Here is a 26,297-nt window from a genome sequence, read left to right as displayed (position 1 = left end):
AGTAGTAGTAATGGTGGTAGTAGTAGTAATCATGGTAGTAGTGGTAATGATGGTGGTGGTAGTAGTAGTAGTAGTAGTAGTAGTAGTAGTAGTAGTAGTAATGATGATGATAGTAGTAGGAGTAGTGATGGTAGTAGTAGTAGTAATGATGGTGGTGGTAGTAGTAGTAGTAATGAGGATGGTAGCAGTAGTAGTAATGATGATGGTAGCATAAGTAGTAGTAATGATGGAAGTAGTAGTAGTAATGATGGTAGTAGTAGAAGTAAGGCTGATAGTAGTAGAAGTGATGATGGTAGCAGTAGTCGTATTGATGATAGTAGTAGGAGTAATGATGGCTTTAGTGGTAGTAGTAATGATGATGTAGCAGTAGAGGTATTGATGATAGTAGTAGGAGTTATGATGGCGGTTGTAGTAGTAGTAATGATGATGGTAGTAGTAGTAATGGTGGTGGTAGTAGTAGTAGTAATGATGATGGTAGTAGTAGTAGTAATGATGATGGTAGCAGTAGTAGTAATGATGATGGTAGCAGTAGTAGTAATGATGGTAGTAGTAGAAGTATTGCTGATAGTCGTAGAAGTGATGATGGTAGCAGTAGTGGTATTGATGATAGTAGTAGTAGTAATGATGATGGTAGTAGTAGTAATGGTGGTAGTAGTAGTAGTAGTAATGATGCTAGTAGTAGTAATGATGGTAGTATTAGTAATCATTATGGTGGTGGTAGCAGTAGTAATGATGGTTGTGGTAGTAGTAATGATGCTAGTAGTAGTTGTAATGATGGAAGTAGTAGTAGTAATTATGATAGTAGTAGTTGTAGTAGTAGTAGTAATAGTAGTAATGATGGCGGAAGTAGTGGTAATGATGATAGTAGTAGTAGTAATGATGCTAGTAGTAGTAGTAGTAGTAATGATGGTAGTAGTAGTAGTAGTAATGATGATGGTAGTAGTAGTAATGATGGTAGAATTAGAAGTAGTAATGAAAATGGTATTAGTAGTAGTGGTAATGATGGTGATAGTTGTAGTAGTGATGATGGTAGCAGTAGTATTGATCATAGTAGTAGCAGTAATGATAGTAGTAGTAGTAGTAGTAGTAATGATGATAGTAGTAGTAGTAGTGGTAATGATGTGATGGTTGTAGTAGTGATGATGGTAGTAGTAGTATTGATCATAGTAGTAGCAGTAATGATAGTAGTAGTAGTAGTAGTAGTAGTAGTAGTAATGATGATGGTAGTAGTCGTAGTAATGAAGATGGTAGTAGTAGTAATGATGATAGTAGTAGTAGTAGTATTAATGCTGAAGGTAGTAGTAGTAGTAGTAGTAGTAGTGATGATAGTAGTAGTAATAGTAATGATGGTAGTAGTAGCAATGACGGTAGTAATAGTAGTAATGCTGATGGTAGTAGAAGTAGTAGTAATGATGGTGGTAGTAGGAGTAGTAATGATGATGATAGTAGGAGTAGTAATGATGATGATAGTAGTAGTAGTAGTAGTAGTAATGATGGTAGTAGTAGTGGTAGAAGTAATGATGATGATGATGATAAAAGTAGTAGTAGTGGTAGTAGTAATGATGGTGATAGTAGTAGTAGCAGTAGTACTAGTTACTAGTGGTAGTAGTAATGATGATGAGAGTAGTAGTACTAATGATGGTGGTAGTAGTAGTAGTAATTTTGGTGGTAGTAGTTGTAGTAGTAATGATGGTGGTAGTAGTAGTAGTTAATTTGGTAGTAGTAGTAGTAATGATGATAGTAGTAGTAGTAATTATGGTAGTAGTTGTAATACTAATGATGGTAGTAGTAGTTGTAATGATGCTGGAAGTAGTAGTAATAATGCTAGTAGTAGTTGTAATGATGGAAGTAGTAGTACTAATTATGATATTAGTAGTAGTAGTAGTAGTAGTAGTAGTAATGATGGTGGTGGTGGTAGTAGTAGTAATGTTGATAGTTGTAGTAGTAATGATGCTAGTAGTAGTAGTAGTAGTAATGATGGTATTAGCAGTAGTAGTAGTAGTAATGATGATGGTGGTAGTAGTAGTAATGCTGCTAGTAGTAGTAGTAATGATGGTAGTAGTAGTAGTAGTAGCATTGATGGTAGTAATAGTAGTAATGATGATGGTAGTAGTAGTAATGATGATGGTAGTAGTAAAATGATGGCAGTAATAGTAGTAATGATGATGGTAGTAGTAGTAGTAGTAATGATGATAGTGGTAGTAGTAGTAGTAGTAGTAGAAGTAATGATGGCGGTAATATTAGTAATGTTGATGGTGGTAGTAGTAGTAGTAATGCTGATGGTAGTGGTAGTAGTAGTAATGATGATAGTAGTAGTAATGATGGTAGTATTTGTAGTAATTATGGTGCTGGTAGTAGTAGTAATGATGGTAGTAGTAGTAATGATGATAGTAGTAGTAGTAATGATGATAGTAGTAGTAGTAGTAGTAGTAGTAGTAGTAGTAGTAGTAGTAGTAGTAATGATGGTAGTAGTAGTAGTAATGATGATAGTAGTAGTAGTAGTAGTAGTAATGATGATAGTAGTAGTGGTAGTAGTAGTAATGATGATAGTAGTAGTAATAGTAATGATGATAGTAGTAGTAGTAGTAGTAATGATGATAGTAGTAGTAGTAGTAGTAATGATGATAGTAGTAGTAATAGTAGTAATGATGATAGTAGTAGTAGTAGTAGTAGTAATGATGATAGTAGTAATAGTAATGATGATAGTAGTAATAGTAATGATGATAGTAGTAGTAGTAGTAATGATGATAGTAGTAGTAGTAATGATGATAGTAGTAGTAGTAGTAGTAATGATGATAGTAGTAGTAGTAGTAATGATGATAGTAGTAGTAATGATGATAGTAGTAGTAGTAATGATGATAGTAGTAGTAGTAATGATGATAGTAGTAGTAGTAATGATGATAGTAGTAGTAGTAGTAGTAGTGATGATGGTAGTAGTAGTAGTAGTAGTAATGATGGCGGTAGTAGTAGTAATGATGATTGTAGCAGTAGCAATGATGGTAGTAGTAGTATTAGTAATGATGATGGTAGTAGTAGTAATGATGGTAGTAGTAGAAGTAGTTATGATGATAGTATTAGTAGTAGTGGTAATGATGGTGGTGGTGGTGGTAGTAGTAGTGATTATGGTAGTAGTAGTATTGATGGTAATAGTAGCAATAATGATAGTAGTAGTAGTAGTAGTAGTAATGATGATAGTAGTGGTAATGATGCTGGTAGTTGTAGTAGTGCTGTGGGTAGTATTAGTAGTTATGGTAATGATAGTAGTATTAATGCTGAAGTTAGTAGTAGTAGTAGAAATGATTGTGGTAGTAGTAGTAGTAGTACTGATGAAGGTAGAAGTAGTAGTAATGATGATAGTAGTAGTAGTAGTAATGATGATAGTAGTAGTAGTAATGATGATAGTAGTAGTAGTAATGATGATAGTAGTAGTAGTAATGCTGATAGTAGTAGTAGTAATGCTGATAGTAGTAGTAGTAGTAGTAGTGATGATGGTAGTAGTAGTAGTAGTAATGATGGCGGTAGTAGTAGTAATGATGATTGTAGTAGTAGCAATGATGGTAGTAGTAGTATTAGTAATGATGATGGTAGTAGTAGTAATGATGGTAGTAGTAGAAGTAGTTATGATGATAGTATTAGTAGTAGTGGTAATGATGGTGGTGGTGGTGGTAGTAGTAGTGATTATGGTAGTAGTAGTATTGATGGTAATAGTAGCAATAATGATAGTAGTAGTAGTAGTAGTAGTAATGATGATAGTAGTGGTAATGATGCTGGTAGTTGTAGTAGTGCTGTGGGTAGTATTAGTAGTTATGGTAATGATAGTAGTATTAATGCTGAAGTTAGTAGTAGTAGTAGAAATGATTGTGGTAGTAGTAGTAGTAGTACTGATGAAGGTAGAAGTAGTAGTAATGATGATAGTAGTAGTAGTAGTAATGATGATAGTAGTAGTAGTAATGATGATAGTAGTAGTAGTAATGATGATAGTAGTAGTAGTAATGCTGATAGTAGTAGTAGTAATGCTGATAGTAGTAGTAGTAGTAGTAATGATGGTAGTAGTAGTAGTAGTAGTAGTAGTAGTAATGATGGCGGTAGTAGTCGTAATGATGACTGTAGTAGTAGTAGTAGTAGTAATGATGATAGTAGTAGTAGTAGTAGTAGTGATGATGGTAGTAGTAGTAGTAGTAATGATGGCGGTAGTAGTAGTAATGATGATTGTAGTAGTAGCAATGATGGTAGTAGTAGTATTAGTAATGATGATGGTAGTAGTAGTAATGATGGTAGTAGTAGAAGTAGTTATGATGATAGTATTAGTAGTAGTGGTAATGATGGTGGTGGTGGTGGTAGTAGTAGTGATTATGGTAGTAGTGGTATTGATGGTAATAGTAGCAATAATGATAGTAGTAGTAGTAGTAGTAATGATGATAGTAGTGGTAATGATGCTGGTAGTAGTAGTAGTGCTGTGGGTAGTAGTAGTAGTTATGGTAATGATAGTAGTATTAATGCTGAAGTTAGTAGTAGTAGTAGAAATGATTGTGGTAGTAGTAGTAGCAGTACTGATGAAGGTAGAAGTAGTAGTCGAAATGATTGTGGTAGTAGTAGTAGAAGTAGTAGTAGTGGTAAAATGGCGGCAATAGTTGTAATATTGGTATTAGTAGTAGTTGAAATGATAGTGGTAGGAGTAGTGATGATAGTAGTAGTAATAGTAATGATGGTAGTAGTAGTAGCAATGATGGTAGTGATGGTAGTAATGATGAAGGCTGTAGTAGTAGTAAAGATGACGGTAGTAGTAGTAATTATGATGGTAGTAGTAGTAATGATGGTAGTAGTAATAGTAGCAATGACAATGGTAGTAGTAGTAGTAAAATGATAGCGGTAATATGAGTAATGTTGATGGTAGTAGTAGTAGTAGTGGTAATGATGGTGGTGGTAGTAGTGGTAATGATGGTGGTGGTAATGATGGTAGTAGCAGTAATAGTAGTAGTAGTAGTAGTAGTAGTAATGATGATGATAGTAGTAGTAGTAGTGATGGTAGTAGCAGTAATAGTAGTAGTAATGATGGTGGTGGTAGTAGTAGTAGTAATGATGATGGTAGCAGTAGAAGTAATGCTGATAGTAGTGGAAGTAATGATGGTAGCAGTAGTGGTATTGATGATAGTAGTCGGAGTAATGATGGCGGTAGTAGTAGTAGTAATGATGATGGTAGTAGTAGTAATGGTGGTGGTAGTAGTAGTAGTAATGATGATGGTAGTAGTAGTAGTAATGATGATGGTAGCAGTACTAGTAATGATGATGGTAGCAGTAGTAGTAATGATGGTAGTAGTAGTAGTAGTAGTAATGATGATGGTAGCGGTAGTAGTAATGATGGTAGTAGTAGAAGTAATGCTGATAGTCGTAGAAGTGATGATGGTAGCAGTAGTGGTATTGATGATAGTAGTAGGAGTAATGATGGCGTTAGTAGTAGTAGTAATGATGATGGTAGTAGTAGTAATGGTGGTAGTAGTAGTAATCATGGTAGTAGTGGTAATGATGGTGGTGGTAGTAGTAGTAGTAGTAGTAGTAGTAGTAGTAGTAGTAGTAATGATGATGATAGTAGTAGGAGTAGTGATGGTAGTAGTAGTAGTAATGATGGTGGTGGTAGTAGTAGTAGTAATGAGGATGGTAGCAGTAGTAGTAATGATGATGGTAGCATAAGTAGTAGTAATGATGGAAGTAGTAGTAGTAATGATGGTAGTAGTAGAAGTAAGGCTGATAGTAGTAGAAGTGATGATGGTAGCAGTAGTCGTATTGATGATAGTAGTAGGAGTAATGATGGCTTTAGTGGTAGTAGTAATGATGATGTAGCAGTAGAGGTATTGATGATAGTAGTAGGAGTTATGATGGCGGTTGTAGTAGTAGTAATGATGATGGTAGTAGTAGTAATGGTGGTGGTAGTAGTAGTAGTAATGATGATGGTAGTAGTAGTAGTAATGATGATGGTAGCAGTAGTAGTAATGATGATGGTAGCAGTAGTAGTAATGATGGTAGTAGTAGAAGTATTGCTGATAGTCGTAGAAGTGATGATGGTAGCAGTAGTGGTATTGATGATAGTAGTAGTAGTAATGATGATGGTAGTAGTAGTAATGGTGGTAGTAGTAGTAGTAGTAATGATGCTAGTAGTAGTAATGATGGTAGTATTAGTAATCATTATGGTGGTGGTAGCAGTAGTAATGATGGTTGTGGTAGTAGTAATGATGCTAGTAGTAGTTGTAATGATGGAAGTAGTAGTAGTAATTATGATAGTAGTAGTTGTAGTAGTAGTAGTAATAGTAGTAATGATGGCGGAAGTAGTGGTAATGATGATAGTAGTAGTAGTAATGATGCTAGTAGTAGTAGTAGTAGTAATGATGGTAGTAGTAGTAGTAGTAATGATGATGGTAGTAGTAGTAATGATGGTAGAATTAGAAGTAGTAATGAAAATGGTATTAGTAGTAGTGGTAATGATGGTGATAGTTGTAGTAGTGATGATGGTAGCAGTAGTATTGATCATAGTAGTAGCAGTAATGATAGTAGTAGTAGTAGTAGTAGTAATGATGATAGTAGTAGTAGTAGTGGTAATGATGTGATGGTTGTAGTAGTGATGATGGTAGTAGTAGTATTGATCATAGTAGTAGCAGTAATGATAGTAGTAGTAGTAGTAGTAGTAGTAGTAATGATGATGGTAGTAGTCGTAGTAATGAAGATGGTAGTAGTAGTAATGATGATAGTAGTAGTAGTAGTATTAATGCTGAAGGTAGTAGTAGTAGTAGTAGTAGTAGTGATGATAGTAGTAGTAATAGTAATGATGGTAGTAGTAGCAATGACGGTAGTAATAGTAGTAATGCTGATGGTAGTAGAAGTAGTAGTAATGATGGTGGTAGTAGGAGTAGTAATGATGATGATAGTAGGAGTAGTAATGATGATGATAGTAGTAGTAGTAGTAGTAGTAATGATGGTAGTAGTAGTGGTAGAAGTAATGATGATGATGATGATAAAAGTAGTAGTAGTGGTAGTAGTAATGATGGTGATAGTAGTAGTAGCAGTAGTACTAGTTACTAGTGGTAGTAGTAATGATGATGAGAGTAGTAGTACTAATGATGGTGGTAGTAGTAGTAGTAATTTTGGTGGTAGTAGTTGTAGTAGTAATGATGGTGGTAGTAGTAGTAGTTAATTTGGTAGTAGTAGTAGTAATGATGATAGTAGTAGTAGTAATTATGGTAGTAGTTGTAATACTAATGATGGTAGTAGTAGTTGTAATGATGCTGGAAGTAGTAGTAATAATGCTAGTAGTAGTTGTAATGATGGAAGTAGTAGTACTAATTATGATATTAGTAGTAGTAGTAGTAGTAGTAGTAGTAATGATGGTGGTGGTGGTAGTAGTAGTAATGTTGATAGTTGTAGTAGTAATGATGCTAGTAGTAGTAGTAGTAGTAATGATGGTATTAGCAGTAGTAGTAGTAGTAATGATGATGGTGGTAGTAGTAGTAATGCTGCTAGTAGTAGTAGTAATGATGGTAGTAGTAGTAGTAGTAGCATTGATGGTAGTAATAGTAGTAATGATGATGGTAGTAGTAGTAATGATGATGGTAGTAGTAAAATGATGGCAGTAATAGTAGTAATGATGATGGTAGTAGTAGTAGTAGTAATGATGATAGTGGTAGTAGTAGTAGTAGTAGTAGAAGTAATGATGGCGGTAATATTAGTAATGTTGATGGTGGTAGTAGTAGTAGTAATGCTGATGGTAGTGGTAGTAGTAGTAATGATGATAGTAGTAGTAATGATGGTAGTATTTGTAGTAATTATGGTGCTGGTAGTAGTAGTAATGATGGTAGTAGTAGTTGTAATTATGGAAGAAGTAGTAGTAATTATGATAGTAGTAGTAGTAGTAGTAGTAGTAGTAATGAGGCTAGTAGTATTAGTAATGATGCTAGTAGTAGTTGTAATTATGGAAGAAGTAGTAGTAATTACGATAGTAGTCGTAGTAATGATGGTGGTGGTAGTAGTAATAATGCTAGTATTAGTAATTGTAATGATGGTAGTAGTAGTAATGATGGTAGTAGTAGTAGTAGTAGTAGTAATGACGATGGTAGTCGTAGTAATGATGGTAGAAGTAGAAGTAGTAATGAAAATGGTATTTGAAGTAATGGTAATGATGATGGTAGTAGTAATAGTAATGATGATGGTAGTAGTATTAATGCTGAAGGTAGTAATAGTAGTAATGATGAAGGTGGTAGTAGTAGTAGTAGTTGAAATGACTGTGGTAGTAGTAGTAGAAGTAGTAATAGTAGTAATGATGATGGCAATATTAGTAATATTGGTAGTAGTAGTAGTAGAAATGATGATGAAGTAGTGGTAGTAGCAGTAGTATTAATGATGGTGGTAGTAGTAGTGATGATAGTAGTAGTAATAGTAATGATGATAGTAGTAGTAGCAATGACAGTAGTAATTGTAGTAATGCTGATGGTAGTAGTAGTATTAATGATGGTAGTAGTAGTAGTAGTAATGATGATGATAGTAGTTGTAGTCATAATGATGGTAGTATTAGTAGCAATAGCAGTAGTAATTGTAGTAATGCTGATGGTAGTAGTAGTATTAATAATGGTAGTAGTGGTAGAAGTAATGATGATGATAGTAGTAGTAGTAGTAGTAGTGGTAGTAGTAATGAGGATGATGGTAGTAGTACTAATGATGGTGGTAGTAGTAGTAGTAGTAATGATGGTGGTAGTAGTAGTAGTAATGATGGTGGTAGTAGTAGTAGTAATGATGGTAGTATTAGTAGTAGTAGTAGTAATGATGGTAGTAGTAGTAATGATGGTAGTAGTAGTAGTAGTAATGATGCTAGTAGTAGTAGTAATGATGATAGTAGTTGTAACGATGGTAATAGTAGTAGTAGTAATGATGAGTGTAGTAGTAGCAATGATGGCAGTAGTAGTAGTGATGATAGTAGTAGGAGTAATGATGGTGGTTGTAGTAGTAGTAATGCTGATGGTACTATTAGTAGTAATGATGGTAGTAGTAGTAGTGATGATAGTAGTAGGAGTAATGATGGTGGTAGTAGTAGTAATGGTGGTGGTAGTAATAGTAATGATGGTAGTAGTATTAGTAATGATGGTAGTGGTAGTAGTAATGATGGTAGTAATAGTAGTGATGGTAGTCGTAGGAGTAATGCTGGTGGTAGTAGTAGTAATGCTTATGGTACTAGTAGTGGTAATGATGGTAGTAGTAGTAGTGATGATATTAGTAGTAGTAATGATGGTAGTTGTAGTAGTAATGATGATGGTAGTTATAGTAGTAGTAATGATGATGGTAGTAGTAATGATGATGGAAGAAGTAGTAATAATGGTGGTAGTAGTAGTAGTAATGATGTTTGTAGTAGTAGTGGTAGTAATGATGATGGTAGTAGTAATGATGATGGTAGTAGTAGTAATAATGATGGTAGTAGTAGTAGTAATGATGGTGGTAGTAGTCGTTGTAGCAATGATGATGGTAGTAGTAATGATGATGGTAGTAGTAGTAATAATGATGGTAGTAGTAGTAGTAATGATGGTGGTGGTAGTCTTTGTAGCAATGATGATGGTAGTAGTAATGATGATGGTAGTAGTAGTAATAATGATGGTAGTAGTAGTAATGATGGTAGTAATAGTAGTAATGATGATGGTATTAGTAGTTATAATGATGGTAGTAGTAGTAGTGGTAGTAATGATGTTGGTGTTAGTAGTAGTAGTAGTAGTAGTAGTAGTAGTAGTAGTAGTGTTGGTTTTAGTGGTAGTAGTAATGATGATGGTAGTAGTAGTAGTAATGATGGTGGTGGTAGTAATAGTAATGATGATGGTAGTAGTAGTTATAACAGGGGTCGTATAAAGGTGACCAAGACGCAGCGTGTAGAGTGCTCATTTCTTGACTTTAACCTCTTCACTATAGGGGGCAGTATTTTCACGGCCGGATTAAAAACGTTCCCAAATTAAATGGCCTTCTACTCGGGCCCAGGAACTAGAATATGCATATTATTAGTAGATTTGGATAGAAAACACTCTGAAGTTTCTAAAACTGTTTGAATGATGTCTGTGAGTATAACAGAACTCATATGGCAGGCAACAACCTGAGAAAAATCCGAACAGGAAGTTTGACCTCAGATGGCTGTAGTCATTTGAAATGATTTTCTATCTAAACTACAGTGTCTGTGATGTCATATTGCACTTCCTAAGGCTTCCACTAGATGTCAACAGTCATTAGAACCTCGTTTGAGGCTTCTAGAATACAATTTGATTGAATAATACCCGGAAGAGTAAATGTTCTGGCTGGGGTCATTGCCTTACCTCGCACGCACTCATGAAGGATTAGCCATTTTTATTTTTATTTTGTAATGAATCTGCTATTGTCCGGTTGGAATATTATCGCAATTCTACGATAATACTCTAAAGATTGAATGTGAACATGTTTGACATGTTTCAGCAAACGCTGAGGGAACTTTATAACTTTTCGTCGACGGTGGATAGATGCATTTTGGAATGGGGATCTGGACGCGCCATCAAAACGGATTTATTTCGACATAAATGATGGACTTTATCGAACAAATGAACATTTCTTGTGGAAGTGGGAGATCTTCCGAGTGCATTCAGCCGAAGATCAGCAAAGGTAAGATAATATTTTTTACATATTTCAGCGTTTTGGGGATGCCGTGGCTGGATGGCTAACTGAATAGCATGGTGCTCAGTACTCAGAATATTGAACAATGTGCTTTCTACGTAAAGTTATTTTGAAATCTGACAAAGCGGTGCATAAAAGAGTACTATAATTCTTAAAATAATTGTTATGTATTTTGTCAACGTTTATGATGAGTATTTTTGTAAATTCACCGGATATTTTGGGGTGAATACATTTTCTGAACGTCACGCGCCAATGTAAAATGGGTTTTTTGGATATAAATATGAACTTGATGGAACAAAAAAATGCATGTATTGTCTAACATAATGTCCTGTCATCTGATGAAGATCGTCAAAGGTTAGTGCATAATTTTAGCTGGTTTTGTGCTTTTGGACGACTAACCTTGCTTTGAAAATGGCTGTCCTTGCTAAGAAAATGGCTGTGTTGTTTTTTGGTGTGGTTGTATCCTAACATAATCGCCATGCAATCCCATTGGCTGTTGGCTAGGGGTTCCGCTGGCGGAACGAGGTGCCGCTAGCGGAACGTCTAAATGCAAGAGGTTTTAATGAAGACACTTAAACAAAACAACAAAACGACAGCCAACAGTTCCGTCAGGTACACTTGACAAAACGGAAAACAAATACCCACAAAACCTCATAGACAAACCCCAACTTAAATATGATCTCCAATTAGAGGTAACGAGGACCAGCTGCCTCCAATTGGAGATCAACCCCAAACAACCCCAACATAGAAATAGAAAAACTAGAACTAAACATAGAAATAGAAAACAGAAAAACACAAAACACCCCCTGTCACGCCCTGACCTACTCTACTATAGAAAATGACATCTTACTAGGGTCAGGACATGACAGTAGTAGTGATGATGGTAGTAGTAGTAGTAGTAATGATGGTGGTAGTAGTAGTAGTAGTAGTAGTAGTAGTAGTAGTAGTAGTAGTAGTAGTGTGTGGTTTTAGTTGTCGTATTAATGATGATGGTAGTAGTAGTTGTAATGAGTTTGGTTTTAGTAGTAGTAATGATGACAGTGGTAGTAGTAGTAATGATGGTGGTGGTAGTAGTAGTAATGATGGTAGTTGTAGTGTTGATGTAATGGTGAAAGTGAGTTATTTAGTTGTGTTATAGTTTCATTTTCCATGTTTAGCTTTTTATATTTATTACATTTCTATAAAAAATTACATATATTGTTGTTATTTTTGTATTTAATTTTGTGTTATTATTTACTACCATTTTAAATTATTATTTGTTATTGTTTATAATTTTATTACAATGTATATTGTATACATTGTTGCTTTGGCAATATTGACACAATGTTTAACATGCCAATAAAGCAGCTTGAATTTGAATTTTAAAAGAATTTGAGAGAGAAAGAGCCAGAGAGAGAGAGAACAACACACAGAGAGAGAGAGCCACACACAGAGAGAGAGAGACACACAGAGAGAGAGCCACACACAGAGAGAGAGAGACACGCACAGAGAGAGAGAGCCACACACAGAGAGAGAGAGCGACACACAGAGAGAGAGAGCGACACACAGAGAGAGAGAGACACACACACACAGAGACAAACACAGAGAGCCACACAGAGAGCCAGAGAGAGAGCCACACAGAGAGCCAGAGAGAGAGCCACACAGAGAGAGCGAGAGCCACACACAGAGAGACAGAGACAAACACAGAGAGAGAGAGAGCCACACACAGAGACACACACAGAGAGCCAGAGAGAGAGCCAGAGAGAGAGCGCGCCAGAGAGAGAGAGAGAGCCAGAGAGAGAGCCACACACAGAGAGACAGCCACACACACAGAGAGACAGCCACACACAGAGACACACACAGAGAGCCAGAGAGAGAGATAGACCGAGGAGAGAGAGAGAGAGAGAGAGAGATACAAAGAGCCACAGAGAGAGAGGAGAGAGAGAGAGAGATACAAAGAGCCAGGGACAGAGAGAGAGAGTGAGGGAGACATACAAAGAGCTAGGGAAAGAGAGAGAGAGAGGGAGACACATACAAAGAGCCAGGGACAGAGAGAGAGAGAGGGAGACACATACAAAGAGCCAGGGACAGAGAGAGAGAGAGAGAGAGGGAGACACATACAAAGAGCCAAGGACAGAGAGAGAGAGAGAGAGAGGGAGACACATACAAAGAGCCAGGGACAGAGAGAGAGAGAGGGAGACACATACAAAGAGCCAGGGACAGAGAGAGAGAGAGGGAGACACATACAAAGAGCCAGGGACAGAGAGAGAGAGAGGGAGACACATACAAAGAGCCAGGGACAGAGAGAGAGAGAGGGAGACACATACAAAGAGCCAGGGACAGAGAGAGAGAGAGGGAGACACATACAAAGAGCCAGGGACAGAGAGACACACAGAGAGAGGGAGACACAGAGAGAATGACAAACAGATAGGACAAAATAATGATTGAGATCAATAGTTTCACATTAAGTTAATTTCATATCACATGTAACAAGACAGTTTAGTTACCTGGAGGAAATGGATGTGATCCTCTGTGTGTGAGAGCTGCTCCAGCTCAGTGCTTCTCTTCCTCAGCTCAGCTATCTCCTGCTTCAGTTGCTCCAGGAGTCCTTCAGCTTGACTCACTTGAGCCTTCACTTGGGCTCTGATCAGCTCCTTCACCTCAGAGCTCCTTCTCTCAATGGAGCGGATCAGCTCAGTAAAGATCTGATCACTGTCCTCCACTGCTGCTTGTGCAGAGCGCTGTTTCAGAGAGAGAGATGGAGAGAGAGACAGTAGGTACAGTAACCTCTCTGCTGCTTTGAGTCAGAACGCTGCCACCCTGCTCTCCAGGTCCACCAGGCCTTGTCCTCCCTCCTGGACAGGCAGGTACAGAACACTGCTTGGCCCTGCTCTACTTTCCTCCCTCCTGGTCCCCCCTCCAGTAGCCTGCCCCGTAGCAGAGCTAGACCCAGCCTCTGCCCCCTGAGTCCTAGTAGGCTGGACAATAGAACGAGTCAAAACGTCCAAAGAACATTGGCTGAGCTGGAACACTAGCGAGGCCATAGCAAATGAATTGAAACGAGTCTCTTCTGACTGGAATGATTCTTAGAATTCAATTTTCCCTAAATGGCACCATTTAAAACCCGTTCTTAGGACGAAAATTTAAAATAACAACTGGTGTAGAAAGTGAACATCCGCACCACGATGGTGCCAAGTGTGTTTATATCTGCATTACCAGGAAGTAGCAAAGAAATGGCAACTTCTGACTATTTCTGGTCTAGCGATCGATGACAGCAGAGGACGCTGTCCAACCTTATGTCATTAGAAAGAGGAGATTCTCCTGATTAAAATGGTGTCTGACATGAATACATCTAAATATACACATTGTGAGATATTTAGTGAAATAAACAGACATACCTATATTTCCCCTCTAGGAAACAATGGGACGACCTCAGAGTTTCAGGAGTATTTTATTATATACGTATTAACTATTATCAATTGGTTACAGCATTGTCCGCTGCCCAAACTTACATCATTAGAAATAATAGGTTATCCTGATTAAAATGGTGTAGAACTTCAAACCATTAAAATAAATACATCTATTAGAGATCATTGGAGAAATAGACAGACATGTCCCTATTTCCCCAAAACAATGGCAGTCTGAAAGTTATAACAGCAGTCTTTTATTTAATCTAACCACATTGTCCGATTTCAAAAAGGCTTTACAGCGAAAGCAAAACATTAGATTATGTTGGTAGAGTACATAGACACAAATAATCACACAGCCATTTTCCAAGCAAGGGTATATGTCACAGAAACCGAAAACACAGCTAAATTATGCACTAACCTTTGACGATCTTCATCAGATGACACTCCTAGGACATTATGTTACACAATACATGTCTGTTTTGTTCGATAAAGTTCACATTTATATCCAAAAACAGCATTTTACATTGACGCTTGATGTTCAGAAAATGTATTTCCCACCAAAAACTTCCGGTGAATTTACAAAAATACTCATCATAAACGTTGACAAAATACATAACAATTATTTTAAGAATTACAGATAGACTACTCCTTTATCCTGTTATGGATAGGGGGCAGTATTTTCACGGCCAGATAAAAAACGTACCCGATTTAATCTGATTATTACTCCTGCCCAGAAACTAGAATATGCATATAATTATTAGCTTTGGATAGAAAACACTCCAAAGTTTCTAAAACTGTTTGAATGGTGTCTGTGAGTATAACAGAACTCATTTGGCAGGCCAAAACCTGAGAAGATTCCAAACAGGAAGCGCCCTCTCTGACCATTTCTTGGCCTTCTTGATCATCTCTATCCAAAACAGGGGATCTCTGCTGTAAAGTGACACTTCCTACGGCTCCCATAGGCTCGCAGAAGGCGGCAAAAAGCTGAATGATGTCTTTGCAGGCCCTTGCTGAAAAACACTAGCGCATTTAGATAGTGGTCGATCAGAGAACAGAGACTGGAGGTGCGTGCACGAGCCGACTCCATGTTTTTATTCTTTCGTCTTTGAACGAAAACAACGACTCCCGGTCGGAATATTATCGCTTTTTTTACGAGAAAAATAGCATAAAAATTGATTTTAAACAGCGGTTGACATGCTTCGAAGTACGGTAATGGAATATTTAGAAATGTTTTGTCACGAAACACGTCGGGCGCGTAACCCTTCGTCACCCTTGGATAGTGTCTTGAACGCACGAACAAAAAGCCGCTAATTGGATATAACTATGGATTATTTTGAACCAAACCAACATTTGTTATTGAAGTGGAAGTCCTGGGAGTGCATTCTGACGAAGAACAGCAAAGGTAATCCAATTTTTCTTATAGTAAATCTGAGTTTGGTGAGGGTCAAACTTGGTGGGTGTCAAAATAGCTAGCCTGTGATGGCGAGCTATCTACTCAGAATATTGCAAAATGTGCTTTCACCGAAAAGCTATTTTAAAATCGGACTCCTCGATTGCATAAAGGAGTTCTGTATCTATAATTCTTAAAATAATTGTTATGTTTTTTGTGAACGTTTATCGTGAGTAATTTAGTAAATTCACCGGAAGTGTTCGGTGGGAATGCTAGTTCTGAACGTCACATGCTAATGTAAAAAGCTGGTTTTTGAAATAAATATGAACTTGATTGAACAAAACATGCATGTATTGTATAACATAATGTCCTAGCCGTGTCATCTGATGAAGATCATCAAAGGTTAGTGCTGCATTTAGCTGTCTTCTGGGTTTTTGTGACATTATATGCTAGCTTGAAAAATGGGTGTCTGATTATTTCTGGCTGGGTACTCTGCTGACATAATCTAATGTTTTGCTTTCGCTGTAAAGCCTTTTTGAAATCGGACAGTGTGGTTAGTCATATGTTTAAAAATTGAAGTTTGGGGATTTTTGAGGAATTTGTAATTCGCGCCACGCCTATCATTGGATATTGGAGCAGGTGTTCCGCTAGCGGAACGTCTAGATGTAAGAGGTTAGCAACCGCTGTGTCAGATTTTAAAATAGCTTTACGGAGAAAGCACATTTTTCAATATTCTGAGTACATAGCTCAGCCATCACGGCTAGCTATTCAGACACCCGCCAACTTCGGGGTCACCTAAACTCAGAATTAGTATTAGAAATATTGTATTACCTTTGCTGATCTTCATCAGAATGCACTCCCAGGACTGCTACTTCCACAAGAAATGTTGTTTTTGTTCGGAATAATCCATAGTTATGTCCAAATACCTCCGTTTTGGTCGTGCGTTCAGGTCACTATTCAAAGGGTAATGCGCGAGTGCAATTCGAGACACAAAAAGTAAAAATGTTCCATTACCCTACTTAGAAGCATGTCAAATGCTTTTAAAATCAATTTTTATGGTATTTTTTTACATAAAATTGCAATGATATTCCAACCAGACAATAGTGTATTCATTCAAGCAGGAAAAGAAAAAAAGTGTGCTCTCGTGACCGCGCATATCCAATCTCTTTGTCCTCAGCTAGACCACTCAGTAACTGAGCTCCTATTATCTGCCCAGAGACAGGAGAAGGCTCAAACCACGTTCTTAAGGCTTTAGACAGCCAATGGAAGCCTTAGAAAGTGCCACGTGACAGCACAGATACTGTAGTTTCGAAAGGGACTAGAAAGAAGAACTACATTTCTCAGATCATTCACTTCCTGGTTGACTTTTTCTCAGGTTTTTGCCTGCCATATGAGTTCTGTTATACTCACAGACACCATTCAAACTGTTTTAGAAACTTCTGAGTGTTTTCCATCCAAGTCTACTAATAATATGCAAATATTTGACTCTGGGCCCGAGAAGTAGGCCATTTAATTTGGGTACGTTTTTCATCCGGCCGTGAAATACTGCCCCCTATAGCTAAGAGGTTATTAAGTTACCACGTTCATCTGTACAAACAATAGTACGCAAGTACTGTCACGGCTGGAGACAACAAGGACCGGCTGCCTCTAATTGGAGATCATCCCAAAAACCCCAAGATAGAAATAGAAACCTAGATTAAACACATAGAAATAGATAACATAGAAACCCACCCCAAAACACCCCCTGTCACGCCCTGACCTACTCTACAATAGAAAATGACATCTTAAAAGGGTCAGGACGTGACAAGTATAAACACCATGGGACCACGCAGCCATCATATCGCTCAGGAAGGAGACGCGTTCTGTCCCTAAAGATGAACATACTTTGGTGCGAAAAGTGCAAATCAATCCCAGAACAACAGCAAAGGACGTTGTGAAGATGCTGGAGGAAACAGGTACAAAAGTATCTATATCCACAGTAAAACAAGTACTATATTGACATAACCTGAAAGGCCGCTCAGCAAGGAAGAAGCCACTGCTCCAAAACCGTTTGACAATAATGACCATCGTTATGTTCGGAGGAAAAAAGGGGAGGCTTGCAAGCCAAAGAACACCATCCCCACCATGAAGCACGGGGGTGGCAGCATCATGTTGTGGGGGGTGCTTTGCTGCAGGAGGGACTGGTGCACTTCACAAAATAGATGGCATCATGAGGCAAGAAAACTATGTGAATATATTGAAGCAACATCTCAAGACATCAGTCAGGAAGTTAAAGCTTGGTCGCAAATGGGTCTTCCAAATGGACAATGACCCCAAGTATACTTTCAAAGTTGTGGCAAAATGGCTTAACTTTTTAAGGTATAGGGGGCAGTATTTTCATTTTCGGATGAAAAACATGCCCAGAATAAACTGCCTAATACTCGGGCCCAGAGTCAAATATTTGCATATTATTAGTAGATTTGGATAGAAAATACTCTGAAGTGTCCAGAGCTATTTGAAAGATGTCTGTGAGTATAACAGAACTCATATGGCAGGCAAAAACCTGAGAAAAATCCAACCAGGAAGTGGGAAATATGAGATTTGTAGTTCTTCTTTTGAATCCCTATCAAAACTACAGTGTCTGTGTGGTCTCGTTGCACTTCCTAAAGCTTCCATTGGCTGTCAACAGCCTTTAGAAACGTGTTTCATCCTTCTCCTGTTACTGGGCAGAAAATAGGAGCTCAGTCAATGAGTGGACTGCCTGGGACCAGTGAGTTGTTTACTGCGCAGGCACGTCTGGTGCGCCGCTGCTTCTTTTTCTTCTTGAATGAATACGCTATTGTCCGGTTGGAATATTATCGATGTTTTATGTTAAAAAGACCCTAAGGATTGATTGTAAACAACGTTTGACATGTTTCTACAAACGGTAATGGAACTATTAAACTTTTCGTGTCTGGATTTACGCTCGCCTTTGGATAGTGATCTGAACGCACGAACAAAGCGAAGGTATTTGGACATAAATATGGAGTATTTCGAACAAAAATAACATTTTTTTGTGGAAGTAGCAGTCCTGGGAGTGCATTCTGACGAAGATCAGCAAAGGTAAGAGAATATTTATAATACTAATTCTGAGTTTAGTTGACCCCAGAACTTGGCAGGTATCTGTATAGCTTGCTTTGATGGTTGAGCTATGTACTCAGAATATTGCAAAATGTGCTTTCTCCGTAAAGCTATTTTAAAATCTGACATAGCGGTTGCATTAAGGAGAAGTATATATATAATTTTTTCAATAACTGTTGTAAATTTTATCAACATTTATGATGAGTATTTTTGTAAATTGATGTTCACATTCACCGTTAGTTTTGGTGGGAATACATTTTCTGAACATCACGCGCCAATGTAAAATGGGGTTTTTGGATATAAATATGAACTTTATCGAGCAAAACATACATGTATTGTGTAACATGAAGTCCTATGAGTGCCATCTGATGAAGATCATCAAAGGCTAGTGAATATTTTAGCTGTTTTTTTGGTTTTTGTGATGCATGTCCTTACTTGGAAAATGGCTGTGTGGTTTTTCTTGTGAAGTTTATGTCCTAACATAATCTAATTTTATGCTTTCGCCGTAAAGCCTTTTTGAAATCGGACAATGTTGTTAGATTAACAAGAAGTTTATCTTTAAAATGGTGTAAAATAGTTGATTGTTTGAGAAAATGAAATTATGAGATTTCTGCTGTTTTGTATTTCGCGCCATGCTATTTCACTGGCTGTGTGTCCCGCAGGTCCCACCTAGCCCATAGAAATTAAGGACAACAAAGTTAAGGTATTGGAGTGGCCATCACAAAGCCCTGACCTCGATCCCATAGAAAATTTGTGGGCAGAACTGAAAAACGTGTGTGAGCAAGGAGGCCTACATACCTGACTCAGTTACACCATCTCTGTCAGGAGGAATGGGCCAACATTCACACAACTTATTGTGGGAAGCTTGTGGAAGGCTACCCGACATGTTTGACCCAAGTTAAACAATTTAAAGGCATTGCTACCCAATACTAATTGAGTGTATGCAAACTTCTGACCCACTGTCACGTCCTGACCAGTAGAGGGTGTAGTTGGGTCAGGACGTGGCAGAAGAGAATGTGTGTTTTGATTGTTTCGTTTATTTTGGCCGTGTGACTTCCAATCAGGCACAGCTGTAGAGGGTTGTGGCTGATTGGGAGTCACACATAAGTAGCCTACTTTTCCTTTGGGGGTTGTGGGTAATTGTTCTTGTTACAGTGTTTGTACTTGACAGGACTGTGTTGGCTGTCAGTTTATTGTTTTTGTAATTGTATAGTGTTCCGTTTCATTAAATATATCATGAACACTAACTCCGCTGCATTTTGGTCCAGTCTCTCTAAAGGCAGCCGTTACACCCACTGGAAATGTGATGAAAGAAATAAAAGCTGAAACAAATAATTCTCTCTACTATTATTCTGACATTTCACATTCTTAAAATAAAGTGGTGATCCTAACTGACCTAAGACAGGGAATTTTGACTAGAATTAAATGTCAGGAATTGTGAAAAACTGAGTTTAAATATATTTTGCTAAGGTGTACGTATACTTTCAAATTCAACTATATATATATATATATAAATATTCTTCTTTGGAGTTTAACGGCGGTTGGCATCCAATATGTTGCATTACCGCCCCATACTGGACTATAATATAAATATATTTTACTTTGCGAAACAAAATGTGAAAAGGGGAAAAAAACATTTAATACAATTTTTACAAATGATACTAAAAAACAGCCTTCCAACTAACCCTACATTCATTAAAAACCCACTACCCCATTCCACTACTTTGAATCTTTTAATTGAGAGAGAGCTCCATGTTAATGTATAGGGGACATGAGTCAGTCATGGTTACTCATGGTTATGTGATGAGGTAGCCCCGCCGTGATGAGGTTACATTAAACAGTCTATTTTCTGAAAGACAGCCTGTTCCCAACAGTGGGGTCAGTGGGATTGGAGAGGGGCCCTTCCCTCTCTGACTGGAGGAGAGAAGTGAAATGGTGTGTCTCCTCTGGTCAACAATACTCACCTTGAGAGACTCCACAGCCTGTTGGAGCTCCTTCAGCTCCTTCTCTCTCTCCTGGAATCTCTGCTGGACCTTCTGCTGACTCATCCCCAGCTGCCTCTGTGGAGAATCACTCTTCAATGAGCTATCAAGCTTTATTAGTCCAGTTGATCAATAGTATAGTAATGTGACATAGGTCCCATAGAAGATAGGGATACAAAGATTGAGGAAGTGTCTGCGGGAAATTATATCATTATGTTGTTATGTGAAAGATTATAGTTTTAACAGTACACAAATCAGGGAGCTGATTGGGTGTTTGATAACGAATGATAATGGAGTTCGATAGCGAATGATAATGGTATTTGATAACAAATGATAATGGTGTTAGATAACAAATGATAATGGTCTTTGATAGTGAATAATAATAATAATTTTTGACTTGTTGGATTCTAACTTGAAATATACTTATTCATGTTACCATACTAGAATGTATTGATGACTTTACATGTATAATGAATGTATATGTTGGGGTCAATGAAGGGTGGATAGGAACTTGGTGTATGGAAAGTTACTGAGTGAGACAAGGGGAAGTGCTGAAATATTCTGTTCAAACATGTTGTTGTTGAACATTAATGTTCCTAAAGAGGGAGACCAAGGGCAACTAGTTTCAGTCTCTGATAAGGCCAGTTTCAGAACTAGGGAGGAGCCAGGAATTCAACAGTCTAGTTAGTCTCTGATAAGGCAGGCCAGCTGCAGAACTAGGGAGGAGCCAGGAATTCAACAGTCTAGTTAGTCTCTGATAAGGCAGGCCAGCTGCAGAACTAGGGAGGAGCCAGGAATTCAACAGTCTAGTTAGTCTCTGATAAGGCAGGCCAGCTGCAGAACTAGGGAGGAGACAGGAATTCGTTACGAGGTCAAGTCAACAGATGAAGTGAGAAGAAACCTCTGGGAGGGGGGCCACAGTGGCCCACCACAATGACCCTCCTACTACAGTCCTATCTCACACACATACACTTCCCCGCCCACCAAGGTTCTAGCATCAGACAGGGCCATGACTACACCAGTGAGAGGAACCAATTAAGTTCCTGCCTAGCAACAGAGGTATTGGCTGTCTGGATGTGTAAGGAGTTGATCCCACCTAGTATAAAGTTATAAATATATGTGCTTGTGTAATCATACATTGTCTTTGCAGCTGTATGACCCTGTGGGTGAATAATGAGTTTTCACTCTGTCTGTTCAGAACCTAACAGACTTTAGAAAATGGTGATACATTTGAAGAATCTGGGTTAACATATCTATAAACTCAATGTTTGTGTTCATATTTGTTCTGATAAGGATCTATTTCATTTGAATGATCTCATTTTCAAACAGCCTTAGTTCCTACTGCATGTTTAATTCTTTGTTTATCAGACAGTCACCAACAAGTTGTTCTGGTCTTACCTGTTTCTCAGTCCTCTCTGCTGCAGCTGACACTGTATCATGGCCTTTATGTTCATCCATTGTACACAGCAGACAGATACACAGCTGATCGGTACGACAGTAAACCTCCAGCAGTTTGTCATGATGAGAGCAGATCTTTTCCTGTAGTTGTGTGGTGGCTTTGACCAGCTTGTGCTTCTTCAAAGCAGGAGATTCATAGTGAGATTGGAGGTGAGTCTCACAGTAAGAGGCCAGACACGCCAGACAGGACATGAGGGCTTTCTGCTTTCTGGTCCCAGTGCAGACATCACACGCCACATCTCCAGGTCCAGCATAGCACAGAGCAGGAGGGGGAGCAGCCTGGAGTCCTGTCTTCTTCAGTTTCTCCACAATCTCAGTCAACATGTTATTTTTCCTCAGAGTAGGCCTTGGGGTGAAGGTCTCTCTGCACTGAGGACAGCTATATACCCCTTTTAGAACATCCTGATCCCAGCAGCCCTCAATGCAGATTCTACAGTAACTGTGTCCACAGGGAATAGCCACCGGCTCCTTCAGTAGATCCAGACAGAGAGAACAGCAGAACTGGTCCTGGTCCAGCAGAGCTCCCTGCTGAGCCATTTGGACTGTTGTTCACTCTCACACAGACAGACGACACAGAGACTCAGATCAGTTTAGTTTCCTCAGAAGAGAGTTTGTGGGAGGGGGTGGACTTCCTGGTTCTGTCAGAGGGGTGGGGTTAAAGAGAGGGAGGTAGGGGTTAGAGGAAGGGAGGAAGAGAGAGAGGAACTGCATGCAACATCAAGAGGGAGACAAATAGTTTTTTTCCTTGGTTAGAGCCCTTAATATGGAATAAATGACATAATGAATATTAAAATGTGAGTTGTTTGAATTTATAAAGGGTAACAGTTTCTATGAAGTACATATTATAATCATTTTTAATGACCTTTATAATGCCTTATAATACACCTATGTGTATCCACCCGGCATAGCCAGAAGAGGACTGGCCACCCCTCATAGCCTGGTTCCTCTCTAGGTTTCTTCCTAGGTTTTTGGCCTTTCTAGGGAGTTTTTCCTAGGGAGTTTTTCCTAGCCACCGTGCTTCTTTCACATGCATTGCTTGCTGTTTGGGGTTTTAGGCTGGGTTTCTGTACAGCACTTTGGTATATCAGCTGATATTAAGTTTATTAAACAAAAAGTTTATTAAACATTCTGACTTGTAAAGGGACGGTTTGCCATTATTGAATGTATATGTGCACAGTGTTTGCATGATAAATATATATATTTATTTATGTATTTATTTATACTCCTGGACTCCAACATTGCTCTTCCTAATATTTTTATGTTTCTTAATTCCTTAACTTTTTACTATAGTGTGTATTGTTGTATATATATATATACAGTGAGGGAAAAAAGTATTTGATCCCCTGCTGATTTTGTACGTTTGCCCACTGACAAAGAATGATCAGTCTATAATTTTAAAGGTAGGTTTATTTGAACAGTGAGAGACAGAATAACAACAACAAAAAATCCAGAAAAACGCATGTCAAAATTTTTATAAATTTATTTGCATTTTAATGAGGGAAATAAGTATTTCACCCCCTCTCAATCAGAAAGATTTCTGGCTCCCAGGTGTCTTTTATACAGGTAATGAGCTGAGATTAGGAGCACACTCTTAAAGGGAGTGCTCCTAATCTCAGTTTGTTACCTGTACAAAAGACACCTGTTCACAGAAGCAATCAATCAATCAGATTCCAAACTCTCCACCATGGCCAAGACCAAAGAGCTCTCCAAGGATGTCAGGGACAAGATTGTAGACCTACTCAAGGCTGGAATGGGCAACAAGACCATTGCCAAGCAGCTTGGTGAGAAGGTGACAACAGTTGGTGCGATTATTCGCAAATGGAGAAAACACAAAATAACTGTCAATCTCCCTCGGCCTGGGGTTCCATGCAAGATCTCACCTCGTGGAGTTGCAATGATCATGAGAACGGTGAGGAATCAGCCCAGAACTACACGGGAGGATCTTGTCAATGATCTCAAGGCAGCTGGGACATAGTCACCAAGAAAACAATTGGTAACACACTACGCAGTGAAGGACTGAAATCCTGCAGCGCCCGCAAGGTCCCCCTGCTCAAGAAAGCACATAGACATGCCCGTCTGAAGTTTGCCAATGAACATCTGAATGATTCAGGGGACAACTGGGTGAAAGTGTTGTGGTCAGATGAGACCAAAATGGAGCTCTTTGGCATCAACTCAACTCCCCGTTTTTGGAGGAGGAGGAATGCTGCCTATGACCCCAAGAACACCATCCCCACCGTCAAACATGGAGGTGGAAACATTATGCTTTGGGGGTCTTTTTCTGCTAAGGGGACAGGACAACTTCACCGCATCAAAGGGACGATGGACGGGGCCATGTACTGTCAAATCTTGGGTGAGAACCTCCTTCCCTCAGCCAGGGCATTGAAAATGGGTCGTGGATGGGTATTCCAGCATGATAATGACCCAAAACACACGGCCAAGGCAACAAAGGAGTGGCTTAAGAAGAAGCACATTAACTTCTATGGGCTACGTGGGACACAGCCAGTAAAATATCAGGGCGGCAAATTCAAAACAACAAAATGTCATAATTCAACTTTCTCAAGCATACAACTATTTTACACCATTTTAAAGATACACATCTCCTTGATGTAACCACATTGTCCGATTTCAAAAAAGCTTTACAGCGAAAGCAAAACATTAGATTATGTTAGGAGAGTACATAGACACAAATAATCCCACAGCCATTTTCCAAGCAAGGACATGTGTCAATAAAACCCAAAACACAGCTAAATGAAACACTAACCTTTGACGATCTTCATCAGATGACACTCCTAGGACATTATGTTACACAATACATGTATGTTTTGTTCGATAAAGTTCATATTTATATCCAAAAACAGCATTTTACATTGGCGCGTAATGTTCAGAAAATGTATTTCCACCAAAACCTCTGGTGAATGTGCACATCAATTTACAAAAATACTCATCATAAACGTTGACAAAATATATAACAATTATTTAACCTCTTCACTATAGGGGGCAGTATTTTCACGGCCGGATAAAAAACGTACCCGATTTAATCTGGTTACTACTCCTGCCCAGAATATGCATATAATTAGTAGATTTGGATAGAAAGCACTCTAAAGTTTCTATAACTGTTTGAATGGTGTCTGTGAGTATAACAGAACTCATATGGCAGGCAAAAAACTGAGAAGATGTCAACCAGGAAGTGGACTGTAATCCAATTTCTTGCCCTTGTTTTACCTATCTATCGAATTTACACCATCTAAGCTGTCCCGTTACACTTTCCAAGGCTTCCATTGGTTCTCTAAAGCCGGCAAAAAGTGGATTGGGGTGTCTGCTGTCTCTGGGCAGATCACAGGAGCTCACTTTGTGAGTGGTCAGCCTAGTGGCTCAGAGACAGGAGATGCACACGCACGAGAGTACTCCATGTTTTTCTTCACCTGTTTGAATGAATACAAGGTTGTCCGGTTGGAATATTATCGCTATTTTACGAGTAAAATCGCATAAAAATTTATTTTAAACAGCGTTTGACATGCTTCTAAGTACGGTAAAGGAACATTTTGAATTTTTTTGTCACGAAATGCGTCCGCGCGTCACCCTTCAGATAGTCACCTGAACGCACGAACAAAACAGAGGATATTTGAATATAACTATGGATTATTTGGAACCAAAACAACATTTGTTGTTGAAGTAGAAGTCCTGGGAGTGCATTCTGACGAAGAACAGCAAAGGTAATCCAATTTTTCTAATAGTAATTAAGAGTTTTGTGAGCCCCGGTGTTTGCGGGTGTCTGAATAGCTAGCCGTGATGGCCGAGCTATGTACTCAGAATATTGCAAAATGTGCTTTTGCCGAAAAGCTATTTTCAAATCTGACATAGCGGTTGCATAAAGGAGTTCTGTATCTATAATTCTTAAAATAATTGTTATGTATTTTGTGAACGTTTATGCATAGTAATTTAATAAATTCACAGGAAGTTTTCGGTGTGTATGCTAGTTCTGAACATCACACGCCAATGTAAAAAGCTGGTTTTTGATATAAATATGAACTTGATTGAATAAAACATGCATGTATTGTATAACATAATGTCCTAGGAGTGTCATCTGATGAAGATCAAAGGTTAGTGTTGCATTTAGCTGTGGTTTGGCTTTTTGTGACATATATGCTTGGTTTGAAAATGGCTGTGTGATTACTTTTGGCTGGGTATTCTCCTGACATAATCTAATGTTTTGCTTTCGCTGTAAAGCCTTTTTGAAATCGGACAACGTGGTTTGATTAATGAGAGTCTTATCTTTCAAATGGTGTAAAATAGTCATATGTTTGAGAAATTGAAGTTATA

General features: G+C 38.3%; 1 protein-coding gene across 1 annotated transcript in view; it reads right to left on the bottom strand.

Annotated features, from left to right (window-relative positions):
* The window catches only part of LOC106584665 (tripartite motif-containing protein 16), a 29,350-nt gene extending 6,785 nt beyond the window's left edge, over positions 1-22,565 (bottom strand). Inside the window, exons 1-3 of the mRNA XM_014170166.3 lie at positions 21,918-22,565; positions 20,502-20,597; positions 13,146-13,379 (exon numbers count right to left, since the gene is read on the bottom strand). Of these exons, the coding sequence (XP_014025641.1) occupies positions 13,146-13,379; positions 20,502-20,597; positions 21,918-22,514 (927 nt within the window). The 5' untranslated portion in view covers positions 22,515-22,565. The remainder of the gene's footprint in view (positions 1-13,145; positions 13,380-20,501; positions 20,598-21,917) is intronic.
* Between the last annotated feature and the right edge of the window lie 3,732 nt (positions 22,566-26,297).

Source organism: Salmo salar, chromosome 23 (genome assembly GCF_965601325.2).
Source record: "Salmo salar chromosome 23, fSalSal1, whole genome shotgun sequence".
Lineage (NCBI taxonomy): Eukaryota > Metazoa > Chordata > Actinopteri > Salmoniformes > Salmonidae > Salmo > Salmo salar.
Note: the sequence above shows the minus strand (reverse complement) of the source record. Positions and strands in the feature narration are given on the sequence as shown.